This window comes from Chiloscyllium punctatum, chromosome 20, assembly GCF_047496795.1.
Source record: "Chiloscyllium punctatum isolate Juve2018m chromosome 20, sChiPun1.3, whole genome shotgun sequence".
Classification (NCBI taxonomy): domain Eukaryota; kingdom Metazoa; phylum Chordata; class Chondrichthyes; order Orectolobiformes; family Hemiscylliidae; genus Chiloscyllium; species Chiloscyllium punctatum.
This window is the reverse complement of record NC_092758.1, coordinates 56,537,179-56,560,204: the sequence shown is the minus strand read 5'-3', so window position 1 is coordinate 56,560,204 and position 23,026 is coordinate 56,537,179. Positions and strand designations below refer to the sequence as shown.

The window sequence follows — 23,026 nt, the reverse complement described above, 5'->3', positions numbered from 1 at the left end:
TAATTAAACTCTCATTCAGTCCCTTTTCAATAATTAAGGAGGATGCCAGATTGTCAGGTCCCAGGACTTTTCAGGAAATGCTCTGTTATCTGAATTATAGAAAGTGCACGTGGGTGCCCCAAATGAATTCTCTTTCTCATGAAGGAGCACCGCTTAAAACAGGCTAAAATGGTTAGCACTGTCAATAGTAAGCCCTCATGTAATAAAACATTCCAAGGTTCTTCATAAAAGCATTAGAAAATAAAGTATGACAATGAACCATAAAAGGAGACATTCAGACAAAAGGTAGGCTTTAAGGAGTTCTTAAAGGAGACAAGAGAAATTTAAAGGTTTGGGAGGGAATTCCAGAGGTTAGGGCCAGGCGGCTGAAGCAACGCATGATGGAATGATTAAAACCCAATAATCTCAAGAGTTTGGAATTATAAGAGTGTCAAGATCACAGATGGTTATAAGGCTGGACGAGATCATGGAAATAGGAAGGGGCAAGCTTTTGGGAGGGGGGGGTTTGGGTTTGAAAATGAAATTGAGAGTTTTAAAACTGACGAGCTACTTATCTAGTATAGATAAACAGGTACATGGGTGATGGGTAAGCAGCATTCGGTGTAAATTAGGACACAGGCAGTGGAGTTTTGGATGACATCTAGTGTATAATGAATGTGAGAGGTCAGCAGAAGTGTGGTAAATTTGCCAAGTCAAGATATAACAGAAACATTGAGTCTTCATTTATAACTAGCTTTCCCTTGGGCCAAGAGGGATGTGTCAAAAGTTCACATTGGTACTGTGGTCTATGGGCTCAGTTGATTTTGGTGCCTGCCATTTGACCATTCAGTTCTGGTAGCTCTTTTGAGAATTGTAGAGGATTCTGAACTGTTTGCTTTGTATGGTGGAACGAAGAAACCATGAAGGAATTAAGCAATGAAGGAGAATGAGAGAACATCAAACAAAATTAAAACAAAGTGCATTAGGTCAAGTGTTAGCATTGGAAGCTCAACAGTGGTGGGCTCACCCTGTGTTCACAGATACAAGTTTCTATGTTTATGGATACCAAATATCATGGAAATGTCAGTTTTAATTCTCACATGAAGTTCTGTTAATAAAGTCTCTTTTCACTTATCGACATTAACACATTTTTAGATGTTGTGTTTAGCATACTCTAAATTATGTTGCTGCACACATCTAATGTAAACCTATCTTAACACACTTTCTCTTTTAATCCCCACCACATCTTTCCTAAGTAGAGGCCTAATTTATAGCCTTCCCCAAAGCTAATAACTAGCATTTCTCAAAATAAAACCACAGGTGGCAACATTCCAGGAGCATAGTTAAATTCCTTAGCAATTTGAAAATCAGCACCTTAATCTACCTACAAAAGTGAAGGAATGGAGTCACCTCTGAGTTATTAGAAATGCCCCGGTCACAGGAAATAACTCAGCTTTGTACATTAAAAAAGATAGAAAACAAATATCTTATTCAGTACCAACTTTTTGATAATAATTTAATGCATCTGTGCATTAATGCATCTGTAGACATTTTAAAATAAAGTTTAAAATAGTCAGAGAAAGCAAAGTGAACAAGCGTTTCAGTTCTTCCTGTTAAGAGCTTTTGGCTAACAAAATGCTGAGGAAAGATTTTATATTCCAAAGAAAGCAGAACTTCATTAAGCCGATAATTACCAATTATATAAAAAAACTTATTTTTTAAAAAACCTTGTTTTTTGTGAGTATTAAATCCATGATTAATTGTGTTAATATTGGATTAGTGATCAGTTAAAAATGACAATGTAATAAATCATGTTACAATCCGATGTTAATTAACTTGAGAATGAAGACAATTCTTTGACTTGTTCACTTTGTCATTCTTGATTCTTAAAATAGCTTTTGAAGAACAAGGGAATTCATCCTACTATAATATTCAATATGCTGTCTGACTCCCCCTATACTAGCTCCCCACATATAAACAACCAATTACATTCCAAAAAACAATTTTATTGCTTGATTTTAAAAGAAAATTAGGGATGCTATGTTAAAATTAAGCATTGAATCTAACATTCAGCAGAATACCAATGTTTTAAGTTCTATCCATACATAATGGATTAAGTCAATTTCAGCTCCTGAAATGGGAGTTTTCAACCTCCAAATAGGTGCTGGCCTTGATCCTTCAAATAATGACAGAAGCCCAGGAATTGCTGGGAGTCACTTTTTGGGCTGAGACTAAATAGTTGCTCCAATCAGCAGGCTCCTTTTGCTCTTCACCAAGAAACATGACAGATTGACAAATTGGATTTTGAAGATTCAGACTATCCCACGGATGCAATTGCCAACAGGTCTCAGGATTTGGGTAACAGAAGTTCTATGAAACCAAGAGAAGCACTCCTGTTTCTTTTGGACCCACCTCAAACTCTTAAAAATAATGGATTTGATTACAGTCCATGGACCAGGCAGCACAATTACAAAACCCTGTACAGAACATGTCTGTTACTTTCTCAAATCAAGGAAAGTCAGTTTCTCATGACATAGGCAAGTGGCCTAAAGTACATTTTAGGTGATCTCCCTGGTTGTATGAAAAACAGGAGAAAGTAAGGACTGCAGATGCTGGAGATCAGAGTTAAAAATTGTGGCGCTGAAGGGCTTAAGCACGAAACATTGATTCTCCTGCTCCTCGGATGCTGCCTGGCCTGCTGTGCTTTTCCAGCGCCACACTTTTCGACTCTGTATGAAAAATGCTCTAACACCCATCTTAGATCAAAAAGTACTTTAGGTACCAGTAGTTTGAAACACCGAAACTGAATATATCAAGAATAACTACAAAGGAAACTCCAAAATGTTACAATGTTTGTCTAGCAGAAAGCAGTACTTCAACAAGTGACAATACCTACCATGTACCACTGACCATTTAGATAACATTTTGGTTCATACAATGTGTTTGGTTTCTGTGTTTCAGACTACTCTTATATTGTTTGAGAGTTCTGTCTGCTCTGTCCCAAAGTGTTGTCATTTGTCCAGATACTTGTATTAATTTCCATGTTCAGAAAACAGAGAACTCTCTTCACGTTATTTCTTTTATTGATCATATCCTATTTATTCATAAAATTTACTGTCTTCTGAAAGCAATACAGTACTCTACAGAAGACTAGTGGAAGTGGTTTAGGGTGAAATTAATGATACCCTACCATCTTAACTAATGACAATGATATAAGATAATTAAAGAAGCAGGTTGTAAAAGTCAATAAATTTCATTTAAAAAAATACAATTGAAGGAAAATAAACTATTAAAATGCAATTATCTTTATAGAAAATGACAACATTGCATCAATTAGGATTTTCTTCACCATGCGGTTATATTAATTTTTATAAATTTGAGTTGAATTACCACCAATCAAAAGCAGTAAATTACTATAGATAATTGTTTCAAATAGGGTTTTTTTGAATTATAAATTTTAAATTTGTTCTCGATAATTGTTTGATTTACGGGCACTGGTCAATCTAGGTAGCAAATTTTACCTTTGCTTACATGCAATGTTTTACTTGTACAGCCTGGTAGTTAATCAGTCTGAGTAATATGGGACCTTCTTATTATCATGAATATTACTACATCCATTGCAAGTGGCATAATAAGAAATTCTCCAATTAAAGGCAGATTGATTAACACTTTAATGAGGCGAGGCCAGATTCTTATCTTACTTAAGCTGCTTTAAAGATAACAAATAAGAGTTGAAATAGGTCTCAATTACTGCAACTGTACTATCTGAGTTTTCTACAAAGGTTAGGAAAAGATGTTATCTCATAAATGGGCAAAGTATTTTTGCTTTTAGTCAGTGTCAGCATCGATTGAGACACAGACATTTATTGCGCTTGGTCAGCTCAACTTTAGATAAACTGTTTGAGCCCCACTTGATTCTGTCTCTCAAGCTGGCTCTGAACACATGGCGTTGTTCTTTTATTTCTTCTGTTCACTAATTGAAATTAGATCCCATCAGCTGTTATGTTTGAATTTGAATCTGTGATCCTCAGAACTGTAATCTAGGTCTCTACTTCAGTGACATTACGACATTAGCAATCCTACCCTATTCCTTGTGTTCATAGAAAACAGAGAGAGAAGTTTCACATCTCTTCTCATCTAGGATCTCTGAACAAGGCTGTTCTTTTAACTTGCCATAACCCTCTTGAAAGTGAATTCTTATCAGGCACCCAAGCTGTGAATGCAAGAATACCATTTGTGAACAGCATACCAGAATTCTAAAGGAAATTATATTTTATTGGAAATTGTTATGGACAGTAGCTTCAACAGCTATTTCATTAACATTAAAGATTTCTTCATTGTCTCATTTATTCTCCTATCGGTTAGTTCAGTTGGCTGGATAGCTGGCTTGCAATACAGAATGATTAATTTCCACACAGGCTAAGGTTACCACCAAGGATTCTCCTTCTCAGTCTCTCCCTCATCTGAAGTGTGGTGACCTTCATGTTAAACATTTCTCATCATTCCTCACACTAATGAGAGAGCTGTTCTCTGTGACTATGGTGATTTTACCTTTGCCTTTAGACCCAGTACAGGACATACACCTTCTGTTAAAGACAAGAATTGACTGTATCTTTGACTCTAGATCTTGACTTAAAGTTGAAATATTTTATAACTTAAAACAAAAAATCCCTCCAGGGTAAAACAGCTGTAATAATTAATTCCAAATTACTGGAAACATTGTACCTAATAATTTTCAAAAGAGTGTGATTTTGTAAAAAGAAACTAAAATTGCAAACATTAAGATCAAAATTGCCGGGTGGGCAGTTCTTTGATATAAATGCTCTAACCAAACTCAATGAAAGTACTGTAAAATTACTTTGTGTTGTTCAACATTTTCCAAATTTGTTGGCAAATGACATTGTTCTTTAAAGTAATTCACACTTTTCTGCAAGCAAGGGCATGTTTCTGCTTGTGAATATGAGGTATTGTTGAGCTGTCCCGGCAAAAACAGCAAGCAAAGAATCTCAGCAAGGAATTATTGTGTGATTTTGTGGTCAAGAGAGTTAATGTCAAAGGAAGAAGACAAAACAAAAGGGTATAACAGTGTTGCATGGGCACCAGAATATAAAACACAACTTTATTCCACTAGTAAAAAATAATTGGTGTCAATAAATAAGCCATCCATTATACAATACAGTATAGGTATAAACAATATATTCAGTGTTACAATTTCATATAAATCAAAAGTCTACAGCTGTAATATTGCAACTTCCACAAACCGCAACCGCAAATGCTCCAGGTTACCAGTTAGGTAAAGCAATGGAAACTAGTGTGTTATGCTCATGTAACAACTGTATTAGTTACTTTGAAATGATTCCTGGATGTTTTTATAATTCTTTTTAATTTTTTTTATTTCAAATGTGACATTTAGTAAATTTTGCAAATTATATTTAAAAATGCATAAATATATCACTTTGTAACATGGACTTGTTATTTCTTCACACCAATTTCAGAACTTCGATGTTTAGTGAATCCTTTTGTAGTTCAAGCTTGAATGTAATGCCTCTTAGAAGATTCATGGAACATGGTTTGCCATTTCAGTCAATAGTTGAGCCATTCTCATCATGCTTTTTGATTCAATAACAAGTGTTACCTGACCACAGTTTACGAATTAGCTCGTTACGTTTGACCACAATGTACTTTACCCCACACTTGATCTCCTTGATATTCAAGAACCTATCTATCTCAGTCTTAAATATACTCATTGGCCTGAGGCTCCATAAGGCTCTGGTCTCACCACAGTTGGAGTATTGTGCACAGTTTTGGGTCCCATATCTCAGGAAAGATGTACTGGTCATGGTGTGTGTTCAGAGGAAGTTCACGAGAATGGTCTGAGGAATGAAATGCTTAGCACATAAGGAACGTTTGAGGACTCTGGGTTTATACCTGAAGGCGCTTAGAAGAATGAGGGGTGATCTAATTGAAACATACAGAATACTGAATGTCCTGGATAGAGTAGATATGGGGAAGATGTTTTCATTGGTAGGAGAGACGAGGACCCAAGGGCATAGCCTTAGAGTAAAGGGAAGACCTTTTAGAACAGAGATAAAAAGAAACTACTTCTGCCAGAGAGTGGTGAATCTATGGAATTCATTGTTACAGAAGGCTGTGGAGGTCAGGATATTGAGTATATTTAAGACCGAGATAGATAGGTTCTTGAGTATTAAGAAGATCAAGGGTTATAGGGAGAAAGCAGGACAATAGGGTTTAAAAACTTATCAACTTTGAATGGCACAACAGAGTTGATGGGCTGAATGGCCCAATTTCTGCTCCTATGTCTTATGATCTTTGCATGCTTCAACTGAACTTTCTGCCACTCCATTTCCAGGCAGTGCATTCTATACCCTAATTACTCACAGGGTGAAAAAGTTTTTTTTCTCACAGCACCCTTTCTTTGTTTGCACAACACTATAAATCTATGTCTTCTCACTTTTTTTTTCTTTTATGAACAAGAACAACTTTTTCCGATCTATTCTACCCAGCATATTCATATTTTTGAAAACTAATGTCATAATTTTAAAGATATCTACTCAGTCTTCTTTCATTCACGTAACAATGCATGTTAAGTGCATCCACATTGATACAATTAACCAATGGTTCTGTCTTAAAAATATATACCATAAGATTTGAGCTTGATATTCTAATCGGCTTTCAGGCCTCCAATTTGTGACTTCAAATAATACATTTAACCTATTGTATTTACCTTGATTTGCTTGCAATTAATATCATCAATGAAATTAGTCATATGATGGTTTCACGAGAATCTATTCAGAGTCAAATTTGAGAATCAAAACCTAGTTGAAATGTGCAGGAAAATTAAAGCTGCATACAATAATAATTGTTGAAAATGACATAGTTTATATAAAATGTAACATGCAAGATTTGTAATACTGTTGTTAGAGTATAAAGCCTTACTTTAGAAAGGACATCAAAACCATGAGAAGCTTGCACAAGAGTCACTAAAATGAGTTGAGAGGCTAATAAAAGTAACTGGAAACCCTGGGACCCTTGCCTTTAGAAGAAAGAGGGTTCTTAGGGATCTTACTGGTGTGTTCAACATGATGAGTGGGGCAATATCTACAGGACAAAAATTAGTAATCAAATGAACAAGAAGGTAATATTAACCTCCTTACCATCATTTGTACAACTGGAATAAGACAGAAGGAGTAAAATCAATTGAATGGGTCCTGCTTTATTCCCACATATGAACTGCTGCTATTTTCTAGTTCAAACAGGTAGGATCCTTATTAGCCTACGTAAATTGAGGTTCTACAGCAGCTGGCAACAGGAGAAAATACCGGAAACAACAACAATCTGTAAAGAAATGTGCACTTAATTCACATGCAATACTTGAGGCAGAACCTGCTTCTCACAGATAAGACTCTTCAGCCATCAGTTAAATTATAATGTATAAAACTGGCCCAGTCTCAAGGATTTGACTTGTTGCATGTCCATCACTGAATGCAAATGGATTCATGCTGATGTAGATTGGACACGGACACATTTTAGATGTAGTCCCTGTCCAACCTCTGATTGAAAAGCAGTCACAACATTATCCTTTAAAGGAATCATGAAAGGCTGCAGTGAAAAGAGAAAGCGATTGTTTTGGGGAGATTCCATTGACTTGTGGAGTGTAAGTTCCAGCCCACTATTCCACCAAGTTGGACCGGCCCCTCTCTTTACATGGCTTTTGGCAGTTCAGCCCTGTGGTTGGGCCATTGGATTTCTGACCTGACTGTAGATTATTTCACCTCCAATAATACCAACTATGACAAGTTTCAAGGCCTCTCATCCACCACCACCAAAGTTTTGTGTATCTCAAAATGCCTCCCGACCACACTGTCCCTGTGTCACCTGTTCAATCACTACCAAAATTTGAAGATTGCTCAGAAGAATTAATTTTTTATATATACAATGTGCTTGGAATACCTGATCAGACATGGGGCAAAAATAAAATCTAAAAATGCTTTTTTTTCAGAAAAGAACAAATATTTGATAGAAAAATGGGAAAGGTTGGTGGGGGGAATAATTAATCAAATGATGTGTGCATGAAAATCTACCCAGAATTAGATTTGAGAGTTAGAGACTCATCAAAATAATTTTAATTTTTAATTAAAAAGAATGATTCTGTTCCTGTAGAAAGCTCTGGAGGCCAGGTGATTGAATTTACTTAGCGTAGAGTTAGATTTTTGATGAATAAATTACTCAAAAGGTTTTGTTTGTCAGATAAGAATATGGAGCTGAAACCACAAGCAGTCATTAATGTACTGAATGGTTGAGTAGGCTCAAAGGGATGTTCTTAAAATGTAAAAAGATGTCAAATCTTGTGTACCATCTCTTAAAATCACAATTTCTGAGAACTCATTTAATGTAAAATATTCCGTATAAGTTTTATAACACTATAATAACAATCTTGCAATACAATAATTTAGGGAGAATGTCAACGCCATGAAAAGCATACAGACGGGTTTCACAATGATGTTTAAGGGTGAAGAGAAAACATGGAGTGCTTTGTGGAGTGGCTATATCTTTCCCAGTTAGAGACAAAAAACTGCAGCTGCTGGAATCCAAAGTAGACAAACAGGAGGCTGGAAGAACATAGCAAGCCATGCAGCATCAGGAAGTGGAGAAGTAACATTTCAGGTTGAGCACTAGCATAGGCATAATAGACTGAATGGCCCGCATCTGTGCTGAGATATTTTGTGGTGATAGCTTACATAATTCAAATACATACAATGAGGTTCTCAAGTGCTTAGTATTGTGATGTTCACTTAAACTATAAAAGTCATATTACCAACAGACAGAAAACATGGAGGTAGAAGTGATCACTTCCTAACAGGTTACGCTGAAAATTTAAACAATCCCACATTTTATATACAATTAATTAAACTTATTTTTTGTGATGCAAATAATTTTTCTTCATCTGCACAATTACGACCTGAACGCATTTTTCCGGATGTGCCAGAATTTCAGACAGAACACATGTTGACACCACCATCCCCTTAAATAGAAACAAAATTAAACATCCTCCACTGCACACCCGCATCTTTTCAGAAGCAAATCCCAAAAGCGGCCTTAATGAAAACATACAGGACACGTTCGTTCGTTATTTATGTAACAATAAAACTGCAGTGCTAATTTTTCCAAATATTATGAAAACATGGTGTGGTTTAGTTGCAACCTTAGGACTGCACTGCACTCAGTGAAATGTGAACATGACAATTTCGGGCAAAATTGCTTCTTAGAGAACACCAGCACTTTTTTTTGTCATTAATTAGTTCGACTGCGAACCGTACTTTTGTGACATAGAGACTCACTCCATTGCTGCTTTAACCAGTGGCCCTTATTCAGGAGCAACTGTCACATTGTCTCACCACCTGTTCGGAACTTTTGGAAGCTGAAAGCAATGAGGTGCTTTCCAACTGAAACACACACCTTCCCTCGACAGCTGAAGACTGGAACCCCCACCCCCACCCCTGATACAGCAGTTAGTTGTGACTAAAGATAGCAGGATTTTTAAACAGTCACACGGACCTCAGTCCACATCCAGCGCAAAAGCTATTTTTTTCTCTCTCTCTCTCGAAGGCACTTGACAGCTATGGGGATTTGGTTCCCTGGCATCCTATTTCTTAGAGCGGCCTCCGTTTTTTATACATAAAAAAACGACACGAATAAGCTCCCCTACCTCTATATTTAAAACTGCTCGTCACGAAGGGCCTTGCAGATCTATTTATAATTCCTTGAAGTGACTTGAGATCAGAGGTGATTGCCATAAAAAGAACTGCGTTGTTAATCTAACCTTAATTAATGAGTTCTGGTTGACCAGGATTTTTTTTAACAAAAACAGCGAGATCATATTCTGGGCGGTTGGGGGCCACACTTTCTCGTTGACAGCAAGTTATATATTTTTCCCTGGTCTATTTCCCCTGGACACTCTTCTCTCTTTGTGTATTATGATGACAATTGACTGGTCTTTTTTTTTAATCACCCATTTTTTTTTTCTTAATCAACCTGTTCAGAGATGCTATTACACACCTCCGGGAGCAGGTAAGACGTGAATTTGGGTCTCTGGGTCAGGGAACGACCCACGGTGCAAAAACGGAGAGGAGAGGCGAGCCTGCCAGGTTGGAGAAGCGGAGGTCAGGAGCCCACAGGGGCTGAGATTGAGGGGCGCTGTCACCAGCGGCTGCAGAGGCGGAGGGTTCGGCGCACAGAGTCCGGGCGGGAGGGCGGGGCGGTGGCACTGAAATCACCCAGGAAAACCGCTTTGGCAAAACAAAAAAAAACACCGCAGCCACCAGCCCAGAGAAGAACAACAACGATTAAAAAGCATCATCGGAGGGCCTGGGCTTGTGTAACATGTGCCTCTCTCTCTAGCGCGCATAACGAAAGGATTTGCCTGTGGTCACAATAATCGAAGATGGATCACACAACCAAAAGCAAATGGGTCGGGCGGTCTGCCCACGAGGAAACCCTGTTTCACTTTAGCTTTTCAAGGCTGTCGGAAGCTGGAAAGTACAGGTTTGTGGTTCCCGGAGCAGGAGATCCGCGGCAGAGGGAGTAGGGTGAGGTGGGGGGGGAGAGGAAGCTCCCTACCTGCATGGGTTTTCTGAGCACTGTTTCCCATCCCTTCCTTTCATTTAAAGCAAGACAGAGCCGCCTGCGGTTGGTTTCATGTGGATCTCAGCAGCACTGTAATTTCTGCCCCTGGCTTCGAAAGGTCCATCTACTCGCGGGAGCAGGTCGTTTCAATGAACACACCGAGAGGGAGGTCTTCAGGTTCCAAACTGATCTCAGTCTTGCCTTCGACACAAAGAAAGCCCCTGCCGCTGTTCCCCGGAGAGGGGGGGGTTGGTTGATTCAAGCCCCTTCCTTATCTGGGGAATCACGCAGGGATTGCAATTGGCCAGGCTACCACACACACACACGAGTCGGCGCGGGGAACGACCCCACCGGTTCTCCCGGACTTAAGAAAAGTCAACTACTTCCTTCTGCGATCTCTAATGATCCTGGCAACGGCGCTGCCCATCTCTCGTCACTGCATCCCACCGCTCACTCCCCCACCCCCGGGCGAACCGAGAGTCCAACTCATTGAATCTCACAGCTTTTGGCAGTTCTGCCTCTGGATCACGCCGCTGATCATCTGCGCCGACAGTACCAACATTTCTGTTATTTTTTTTCTCTGACAGCCCGACTCCCCCCGCCCCGCACTCACGCACCCCCCCCCCCCACACACACACACACAGTCCTCCAGCAATCAGAAAACTGATTCTTAATATGTGACTGGCATAGCGTGAGAACGACATCACGCCTTAGGAATGTTTTATAGAAGCTAATGCACAGAATATCACTGGTATAATCAGGCCGGATTAAAGAATCTCTGTGTTGGTGTATCATTTCATCTAGAACTTCTTACAATTCACCAGTCAAATGGATTGAATTTCTACAGGTTTTCTCCCTTTCGCCGCGAAAGCAGAATTTTCTCAGATCGCCATCCTTTTTTCTGATTTAAATATCATAAACTGGGCAAATACAACTTGCTTGAAAGACAATCAAACCAACTACCTCATGATAACTGATTTTGCGTCCAAGTTCCATTTTATGATCAAAGTGAGTTGAGGTTCTAACTGAATAAGACCAATCCTTAGCCACATAACTTGAACCAATCATGTATTGAGCATCAGAACCTCAAGAAGGTCCTCATGTCTCTGATACAATGCCAGCACTCTTTTGTTTACATCTTATGATTCACGTTAAACATAAGCAGTGCAAGATCTGGTTGAATAGAACAATAATATCAAAACAGGAATCAAAGCCACATATTTTAGATGGTTGTTAGCATAAAACCATAAATTTTAATCACAATAATAAAGGCATCTTATCAGAAGGCATTGAGAATCTTCACAATTGTCCTCAACTTCATTGAACTCCAGGTGTTTCCATGTAAAATACGTAGCCCTGCATATGACCCACAGATAAACTACATCAGTCCAGCACAAATGCTTCCATTGAATGTCAGTGACGCAAATATTCTATTTCAAAAACAAAATCGAAAAGAAAATCTAAGTAAACCACAGCACACTATGAAGACAACCTGTAGCAGACCGGGAATTATTACTAGCTAAGAATGTATTTAGCATACAAATTATGTTACTCTAACTTATTCAGATTGGTTTGGGGGAAAAGAAGTATGAACATTTCATTTGCATAGCTATGGTATTAACTTGTTTTTATTTAGTAGTGTTAGCACTCTTGCTTAGAAACATGGAATTCGTATAGACTCATCCCAAGGTCGATTTTAACTCTGAGCACGACTGAAAAGTAGGAGATAGCAAGTTGGTAAATAAAAATTGAGATGTGTATAACAAACTGTTGTTGTCTCTTATTTTGCACTATTATCCAATGACCCCCCATCCCCCACCAAGACTTTAGAACTTCATTAAAGTTAACTCAAGTTTAAATTTTGCTTTCTAAAATATGATGTGCTTCGGATTAGATGTTTATCTAAAATCTTATTCCAATACTTAAATTGTTCATAAAATTTGAACCCTGCAGTCAACATCATGAGAAACATATTTTGCTGTTCATTCATCTTCTTGCTGTCAAGACAATTTGGTTGTGTACAAAATAGTTGCTGAACTTGCCTACAGTTTAGTTCAATGTGAAGCATTCAAAGATATAACAAGGAGTTCTTTACATATAACTCTTTACAAACTGATATCAAAAAATCTTATTTTTATAATCCAGCATTCCAAAAAATCTTATATCTGGGCCAAGTGATTTTGTGTTTTCAATGCCTGTATTGTAACACTAGAACAAGCAGTTGCAATACCATAATAGTTATTCAAACATCAGGGTCACTAAAATTAACTATAAATCACTCAAAGATTGACATAAAATACATTTAATGTAAAATAATATTTTAAAAACTGCACTCTGCTGCTTTATTCTTCTTATTGCATCATTCTGTTCCCTTCTGAACTTGGTCTCCTTGACCCTATTTTCATTTTAACCTTATTTAACCAATTTATCAATTTATGTTTGTCTAATGTTAAAGCCTGTTCCTAACAATACATTTTGGAATCTTGATTGTTATAATCTGAAAGCTAGTTTTATGATTTGAATTTTCAGCTAATCAAAAATTTCAAGAGGAGAATAATTAAATTGGTGACTTGTCCCGTTCACTTGTCCTGGTCACTGTATCACATGACTTGACATTATGGAGCCTGCTAACTCCATGGCAATGGGGCAATGATGCAATGATGCAACAAAAGAAATAGTGATTGATTTACCATCCTGTTCCTTGATATGCTTGGCTGTCCCTATTGTCCAAAGAGTGCAATGCTGGGTGACAGCAGTGCCTACTTAAGTCAGGCAGTTGTCCTTTCTCATTTGTTAGGGACACCTATTGATCTGGACAGAATTCAGTTTGGCTTTTAAGGAGAGCACTGAGTAGAGTGGTACCAAGCATACTTTGCACAATACTGAGTGGGGATCCAGCTGAAGAAGAGTCCGGAAAAAAAGTTTTCATTTATTTTGTGGACATTGGAGAATCAACAGAACTTAGTTCTCTTTGTCTTGTTTTGAGAGCCGATCTCCTCTGTGGTGATATATCAATGGTCATTATGTTTACAATATATATCTGAATAACATGCAACATTTTATTTTCTTACATGTAAATTACACAGAAAATTAATTACTCTAGCTGGTGGGAGCAGTTTTGAAATTAGCTACTTAGTGTATATTACTGTAGTCAGGATGTAGAACCCTTTCTGAGTGAAATGGAGTTTTATGGTCGCATGCCAGAGGATGAAGATTTTCTTATTTGAATCATCATATACCATTATCTTCAAAGCACTAAGTTGTGGAACACTTTTGGCTGTATTTCCTTTCTTTCAGGATGGGAGTCACGGTCGTGACTCTTAACACACATGACCTGACACAGTTTCCTGAGATGGGGCTGTTTCTCTTTGTAGTAAAGTACAGGCTTTTGTTGAGATCCTTGGATCAAAAGGAAGCCTGGCCAGTATCAAAGAGCAAAAGGGAGGTGGGGCTGCAGCAGGACATTCAATGGAGTAGAATCAAGACAGAATGGCCAGCAGTGTTCCTTAAGTAGCATGGGTTCATCTTCCACTGTGGGGTAGAGATTCATTCTGCTTGGTTTTTGCTATCCTGTTATTTTTGAATTTATAAGGAATAATTTAAAAAAAACATCTAAAATAGATCCAAAACATCTAATCTAGAACTTTTATTTCATTCAATATGTTGATACATTAGCAATTGAATGAGTAAGATTCTATGAACTTGTTGTTAATCTTGGAGTTTTTAAATTCATCAATGTTACCACCTCATCTCTGAAATTGCAAATTTGTTCAAAGTCAAAAAATGCCGACAGATATTGAGTTTGTTATAGTTTGTTTGTTTTCTCAAAGTTATAAGAGACTAAGTTACGCAAAAATACAAATTCTGTACACAATGATGTGATATACATCTCCTTGTGCTGATGGAAATCAGTTTGTAAAATACTGAGGTATAAATTTTCACTCCTGGGTCAGGGTTGCAGAGTGTTGAAAATTTCCGGCTCTGCAAACCTGACCTATGAGAAAATGTCCTGGATTTCCTGATTTTGGTTCTGGAGTGGTTGAATATAAATGGGAGTTGGGCTGCTGCCTCCAGACAGTAGAAACAATTGGAGACAGCCATGGTCTGCCAGATGTGGGCTGTGTGGTAGGCCCACCTCTCAGATCAAGGAATTTGTTGCAGCTTTAAAGAAGGCATGAAAATTAAAACCAATCCTACAGCCCTCACACCTCATTCTAGTCAAACCACGCTACCTCAAACTGTTCACATGCCATAGTCATAGCCCTTCATGTTCTCCACGCAAAACTATACTACTCTACCTATCAGCATGGCCCTTCATATTCCTAGCTTAAGGCTAACGTATACTTCATAACTCACCCAGTGTTCACCACAGAAAGATCTCAAGACTTATGTTGAGATGAAATAACATTCTAAATGTAAATTGATGAATTCATTTCATTAAAAAACTCTGATTGATTTAAAAAAACACCAAAGATTTTATGAACACTTTGGGAAAAGTGTCACAGTGAAGGAAGAGATGGTATAACTGGGGAGGGGGTGGTGTACTGGTAACATCACTGGATCAGTAATTCAGAGCCTAAGGCTAATGTTCTGGGAACATGGTTTGAATCCCACTGTAGCGACCATAGCATTATTTACAGTCATAGGGGTCTTGGGGGCCTTTTAACAATGTTGGGGAGCTGGGATTCTGAGTCAGAAAACTGAAACTTGCCTCCTAAAGAGCTCTAATTTGTACCCACATCGTCATGAACTCCATCATGGCCCCTAATTTACATTGTGACCTAATCTCTGTGTGGAAAGACTGAAATCTCAGGCAGAGTCACAAATGGCTTGATGTGTATTTCAAAAGGGACAAAAGTGCACACGTCAAGTTTTCCTAAGCCCACAGGAAACTCCAACCTGATAAGTCTGAATTAATATACTGCTACTTTGAATGAATGATCAAATTACAAATGTGCTTGATTTCCTGTTTCAGCTCTGAGAAGCTACAGGAAATCACAAAAGGATAACATTAGTGCTTGCACTAGCAGAACGAAGATGTTTCATACACAAAGGTTATTTGCAGCACTTAGTGCACTTTTGCAGTTCTAATAAATCAACAGATGTTCTGGTTCATTACACTGTTCATAATGATTATAATAAATAATTGTGCTATTTTAATCTCCTAATGGCCTCAGTGAATACTAGCCCTCCCTATTTATTTTGCAAATAACTTGCTGTAAACCTAACTTTCATAAGCCATACAAACTACTGCTATCATCAGCAGTTTAATTGTTTTAGTAGCATTTTGTGTGCATTAATTAGAATGTTTTGCAGGAAATCTGATAAATTAACTAAGGAAAACCTGATCCAACATTGGTTTCAAAAAGATTGAATGCCATACAACATTTTAATATATGATAATCACAAAATGAATTATTCTTGTTGACAGGAGGAGATATGTATCTTACTATCTGACTAGTGTACTGAGAAAGTGTCTTTGGTTATGAAAAAAACATGTAAAATGTTTTGGATATCACATTGTAATGTATTTTTAAATAACAGCTTTTATTCTACTGTGAAAGCCGTAATAACCACAGCAACATGTTAATATTTTAAACTTTCTTCCTCAAAAGCATCCATTAGCCTCATGATATTATAATGCAACATCTTTTACCTCATTAAGTAAATATTTAAGTTCTCATTTTTAAAAATTGTTTTTGTTTGTGGGTCTTCTAGTAAGGCTAGCATTGATTGCAATTCAATAATCTGTTTTGGTCTATTTAAATGATCAAAAATGAAAATTTTCAAAGTGATGAAAATTCAACAGTACAATGGTTTTCAAAAACAATGGCAGAGTCAACATCTGATGATACATTGTTGATGATAAAAGTAGATGATTTAAGAAATATATTCAGGCAGTATGACTCAGATCATTTATGTCATATGGTAGGTCAGTGATGACTGACCTACATTTATTTTTACTGGGTTGAATCTGATTTGGGTGTATTAAACTGGATAATACATCATATAGTCTTGCAACCTCCTCCAGTATGTATTAATATCCTTTTTGTTTCAGTTGCTTCACAAACATATCTATTGCACTAGGTTGCTATTCCATTAGCATCACTCAGGATAAAATCCACTTTAAAGCTTTACGGGATGTATGTTTCTCCATAATTAGGCAGAGTTAAAAATAAAGTTGCTTTACTGACTCAAATTAATTTAAAAGCTGAATAAAGGTTTTGCAGTAAAACTACCACCACCTTTGACTAAAGGCACCTGAATTTCTCAAAAATGTCTTTATTTTATTGACTGGAGTTGAACAACTGAAATGGATAACTGAATTGGCAGAGCTGCAATATAGGCAAAAGTGAGGACTGTAGATGCTGCATACCAGAGTTTAGATCAGAGTGGTGCTGGAAAAGCACAGAAGGTCAGGCAGCATCCGAGGAGCAGGAAAATCGACGTTTTGGGCAAAAGCCCTTCATCAGGAATAGTTGAGTATGGGGAAGAAGGTGTGATGATGATGATGATATCAGATCCAACTAGCATAAATGATAAACGTGAGAGCACAATGTTGTAATGATTTTAGGCACCGAATTATCCTCATTACTAAACCTCCTTACAACAAGGGAAAGTATGTTTAATATTATAATATTATGATAGGTAATAAAGATGGTTCAGTGCTAAAATCATATTTTTTCAGTTATATGCAGAACATTATAAACAAATAAAAATCACTAAAGCAATAAAAGTTGAGCTCAATAACTTCGGTTTTTTTTGTTTTTTTTTCAAAAGAAACCAGATTTGTTTGAAAGGTTCTTTAAAGGGTTTCTTTTTCAAGGTTTGCTGGACTAATTTGAATGATCCAACTTCTAAATTAATTTGCAATGAGTTGGCCTCTTTCTAATGCCCAAAAGAACATGACCATATGTATCAGGCATTTTGTAAAACACAAGTTCTGCTGCACAGAAAATTGGTAGCAAAATGTGGTCTAAAGTCGAACAAGTGAACTGGGTTATATTGAAAATAACTATATACAGAAGATGCTAAGAAAGGATATCTTATCTGGAGCCTTACACACCCAGCTCCCTATTCGCGTGATCTGATCTCACTCTGACAATAATTCCTTTGCACATATTTTGTTGCTATCCTCAGAATAAAGTGTAATTCCCTTTACTCAACAGAAATGTCCATGATGTACTGCAGAGTTCTGACCAGTGATCACATGAAACAGTTAAAATGCTTGCTGAACCCTACTCCTAAATGTGTTGAAAATACTCATACAAAAAATACAATGGAACAAAGAATTAAAATATAAAGAAAGCTTTTCTAATCCTGCACTTAATGTTGAGTCTTATGTAGGAAATCCTCATCAAGTCAAACTTCTCATCAGACGGTCTGACAATTCCACAAAAGTAAACAAACTCAACCTATCTGGACCTGCAGTAGGTGAATGTTCTGTCTGATGAGTATTGGGTATGTAATGTTGATAGTGAAGTAATTCAGATGATGTAGACTTGTGTGTAGTTTCAAATTTTCTCATGGAGTCTCTGAGTTCAAATGACAGCTCCAAGTTGCATTCAGAACTTGACTCCCACGATGTGCCAGTTTTATCAGTTCTTAATTCAACCACCAGATGGGGTGCTTTGCAGCAGAGCGATGGACCACCCTATTGAGGACCAACTGGTGGCACTTGACTCACTATTTTGAATCTCACCTCTGGTTAGATATTCCTAAAACTTCCTCTTGGAGGGATCATGACATCAAAAAAAAATTTAATGACCAATGAGGAAGTGCAATATGTGCCATGGTTTAAAAATATTCACAACCCATCCATTCAGTTTCTCACCCAAATTTAACAATTCATCTTAAAAGGTTCATCAGACTTCCTCCAAACCCCATCTCAGAAATATTTCCCAATTACAAATACTGACTGCCAAAAGAGAAAAGGCATAGAATGTATGAAGGTAAAATATGTTGCATCTTAAATTTACAGAATATGGTTCAAGAGAATGGCAGAGTAGTAGAGATTCATGATTCCCCCTTCACCTAACCATTTGGAAAATGACCAACAAACACCATTTGGATGGAAATTGCACTAATGTGCTTTCAGGCTTGCCATAGTAATGTGACGTCTGCTGTGAAGCATTCCCTGCCGGAAGCCATTTTACCACCAGTTCAATAAAGACATAATACAAACAAGACTGCTATCTAGTGAGCTCATAACAAATACTTCCTGGACATTAGTCCAGGAAACTTGTCCACTAACCACTGTCATTCACAAAAGGCCTAATTCTCATTCTAGTTTAGTTGTCATTCCCAATTTGATAACATGCTTGTCAAGTCAACCACAGCTGCAGTGTAATCCTCCGGTCAGTCAACCAGGTACTGCAACGATCAGGGGTTAGATCTTACAGCTGGATAGGGTTAGTGCTACTGAAATGAGTCATTTGTTTTTCACTTGATAGTAGCACCAAGAATAGGGTTTTAGCAAATTTTCCAGTTTGGCATTTCCTACTAAATGGCAGCACCCCCACGGGCCTATTACTGGACCTTAGGGAAGAAAGCTTATTAGATTGCTGTAAAATTGCTAAGTCTCATCTCTTTGATACCAGTTCTATTGTCAACAGATTAAGACTGATTATAATATTCTCCTCTCAGAGCTATCATTACCAAATACACATGGTGTCTGTGTTAGGGGATGGGTGTTCATACTTATAAGTTACTGCTTAAATTACTAGAGTTCACAACATTGCAGGACGATGTTCGTAGTTATTATCCTTCACAAAATAAATGTATTATCAGCAATAATTAAGCATACACTTAACAGAAGCATTTATGGAAAATTGTGAATTCACCAGATAATTCACATACTAGGTTCTCAAAGTTTACAAGCTGCTCAGACCTCGTTGAATTCTGCAATATTTCCAGCATCACTACCTCTACAGGGCAGATTCCAATAGGGGTCTCAGCATTGTGAGCTACAGTGAGAAATATGGCAAAATGTCCAGCGAGGCATATCTCAATGGAAGAAACAACTCACTGCAGCTTTTAAATAAATTTCAAGTGTAAAGGTGAGATTCCTATATACCAGGCATCAATGTCTCAGAGCCACACTCCATGCACTCCAATCCAAAGAAGTTAGCAAATGATATGTGACAGCTACTATGAAGATGTGGGTGTACTGTACCTTTAAGAGAGTAAAAAGCTAGCAGAACTACCTGACACAGCACCAAGTGTTCAGAATAAGGTAATAATGTAACACTTGGTTGAAAGCTAGATTAGCTGGTTGCCTGGAGACAACAAAACAAATTTGAATTAGGCCAATCAGTTTCAGATTAGATGCTTGGAGTACAGGCCATTTGGCCCAACAAGTCCACACCAACTCTCCGAAGAGTAACCCACCCAGACACAATTCCCTCTGAATAATGCACCTAACACTAAAGGCAATTTAGCATGGCCAATCGACCTGACTTGCACATCTTTGGATTGTGGGAGGAAACCAGGGCACCCGGAGGAAACCCATGCAGACATGGGAAAACGTGCCAACTCCACACAGACAGCCACCAGAGGCTGGAATCGAACTTGGGTCCCTGGCGCTGTGAGGCCCCATTAAATTATACTCCGAAAAAATACCAAACTCCAATCAAGTTTGAATTTAGTATATTGACAATCTTAAAAGTCAATGACACAATTCAATGCTTTGGCGGTATAAGACTGGGAAAACCTGAACAGTTGAGGGAGAACTGCCAAACCACCAGCATCTGCAGCAACTGCCAGGAGAATAGCTCTCTTAAATGTACCTTTATCAATCAGTGACCTGTGAAACAGAAATCCATAAGAAGAGAAGAAGACACAGGAAGAGAAGAATCGACATCTGGCTGGTTTTGAAAACTTGAATTGTTGGTAAATCTTAATTGGGGGTTTTGATCGGATTAGTATTGTAGAACAGGAAGGTAAAAGATAGGTCAGAAGAAGGAGTTGTAAATAGTTGTTAACTATTCTCTGTTATACCTTAAGAAATAAAGTTGATAATTTTTACTTGAAATAGTTATTGGCCTCTCGAATTTTCACAGATATTGGATGTGATAAATCTTTTCTATGTTGCTGGTTTAAATTAAGCAGGAGGGTTTACCCCGCGTCGTAACACCGCCTCTAAGGCCCCTCATTGCACATCTCCAATCCATTTACTGGATGCTTCTGAATTTCAATCCTGCACCTAAATGAGCAATGACAACTATAATTATAATGCTGCAGTGAGGACACCTTATGCTCAGGGACATACATCCAACTTGTGGACTGGACTGGACTGTTTGCTTGCTGTCTTAGTGCTCACTCATTTGAACATACATGGATGCTCACAATATTCTGGCTTTGTTTTGCCTTGCCTTAAACTTTTGCGACTTGTCCCCTTAAGCCAGAAGTACCAGGCTTACAGTGTTGCTGTATTACAGTGTCATTTCACACCGACATAAAGCCAGGAAGGTTTTCATAGTTGTCAGTAGTCTGACAAACCTGTAGTCCAGGGGCTTGGACACAGTCAGTCAACTGTTTAAGGTGTTCAGACACAGAATCCTTTGTTTATAACTGGTGAGGATTCAAATGTCAGGCAGCACACTCTTTCTCACTTTCTTTGTACACTCTCACTTTTTCTCCTCCATGTTTTCCTCCCAGAATAGGGAGATTGAAGTGAAGGAAGATGTTATTGGCAATATTTAGAGTGGTACAGCATTGACCTTGGTGTGAGGTGGATATAGTAGCAGAGATAGGGTGAGTGTGAGGTTTCAGACAGAAGATGGTGACACATATTTTTTACCAGGCAGCTGAGCATTCCTCCAGATGTCTAACATTGACCCAAATGGCAGCATTAAACCAGAGTGGCATTATCTGGTGTTCACAAGAGGACAATCAACTCTCTCCTACCTTATCCAGAAGACCACCAGATCTCTGGTTACAAAGTAGAGTGTGAATCTTCCCAAATCTTTCATGTTCAGGGTAAATGTAAGGAACATGTACTGCAGCTCCAGGCTTACAGTCTGTGCCCCAGTGCACAACAGCTCTTTAAAGATATTGCCAGTGTTAGGGATGTCAGTCCATGAAAGGATATTCCAGTAGTGGTGAGTTGCCCATGTATGGCGAATGGTAGAATGGAGCTTATATCAGAGGTGCGAAAGGGGTAGGATAGGTATTTAATGAGGTGAGTTTGGAAAGATGTGGTGAGAAAATTCACTAGGTTTCACAGAGAGAAACCCTTCATGAAGCCTGATGAAACTGACAGTTAAAAAAAACTAAGATTCCACCCTTTTTTTCCAATTCTGTTTGCTTTAGCATTATCTAAACTTGGTTCCCTGACCTTATCAAAATCTTCAGTTTTAGAGCTGTAATAATCTGATAATCAAGTTTTTGGACTGAAGAAAGTTACAGGAATTTGTGACTCATTAATATCTTGTAAACCACGGGTGTTCCTTTTCTATCATTGACACGTGTATAACTTTTAAGGTTTTCTGTGCATGAAGCCATTAATATATTAATACAACACTTTCCTACTACTTCTATCAAATCATCATTAAAAATGCCACATCTCTTCTATATCCCTGTGATATTGAAAGATTACGCCATGTTATTTATTCAGCCAGCCCTTTCTGGTACTTCATAACATGCTGCAATGAGTCCAAAAAGACAGACTGCAACATAATGCATGATTTCAGCGATAGTTTGATTCCAACTATGTAGGTTGCTCAGCTCAGAAATTGGCTGATGGAATCATCAGTCAATTCTTTTGGTTGCTTGCAACAGGCAGAACACAGACCATACTCAGCCAGTCTGCACTTGCAAAACCCAAATCAAAACATCGACTATTTGATGATTTTGTGATTACATTTGCTGTAAATTCTTGAGTGCACTAATAACAACACAAACTGCCAATTGAAGATAATTAGTGTCTGGATTAGAGTGGTGCTGGGACAGCACAGCAGGTCAGGCAGCATCCAAGGAGCAGGAAAATCGACGTTTCGGGCAAAAGCCCTTCATCAGGAATAGATGCTGCCTGACCTGCTGTGCTTTTCCAGCACCACTCTAACCTAGACTCGGGTTTCCAGCATCTGCAGTCCTCGTTTTACCTAATTGAAGATAATTAGTTGAGCTTGTAACATGGCTCATTTATACTTGCAAAAAGTGACATTCATTCATACATGGGGCCCATTTTCTGCAAATAAAAGGATTTGTTCAAACTTTGCACCTTATTTTTGAATGACCTAGGAATTTGGGAAGCCTATAGTTTCTCATTGCTTTCTCCATGCTAATAACTCAGTTAATCAAAGATGACTTGCAAAACTAATCAAAACTTGTTTCTCCTGTAGTTTAAGGCCATACATAAGAACCTAAGAAATAGGAGCAGGAGTAGTCCACTTGGCCCTTC

At 38.0% G+C, this 23,026-nt stretch overlaps 1 protein-coding gene across 2 annotated transcripts in view; it reads right to left on the bottom strand.

Annotated features, from left to right (window-relative positions):
- Nucleotides 1–23,026, bottom strand: part of neurl1b (neuralized E3 ubiquitin protein ligase 1B) — a 488,639-nt gene that overhangs the window by 51,683 nt on the left and 413,930 nt on the right. Inside the window, exon 1 of one of the 2 annotated variants that reach the window (XM_072590955.1) lies at nt 10,618–11,171. The exons of the other annotated variant lie outside the window; for it this stretch is intronic. Coding sequence (XP_072447056.1) covers nt 10,618–10,648 — 31 coding nt within the window. The 5' untranslated portion in view covers nt 10,649–11,171. Of the gene's footprint in view, nt 1–10,617; nt 11,172–23,026 lie in introns of those variants that run through there. 2 annotated transcript variants of the gene reach the window in all.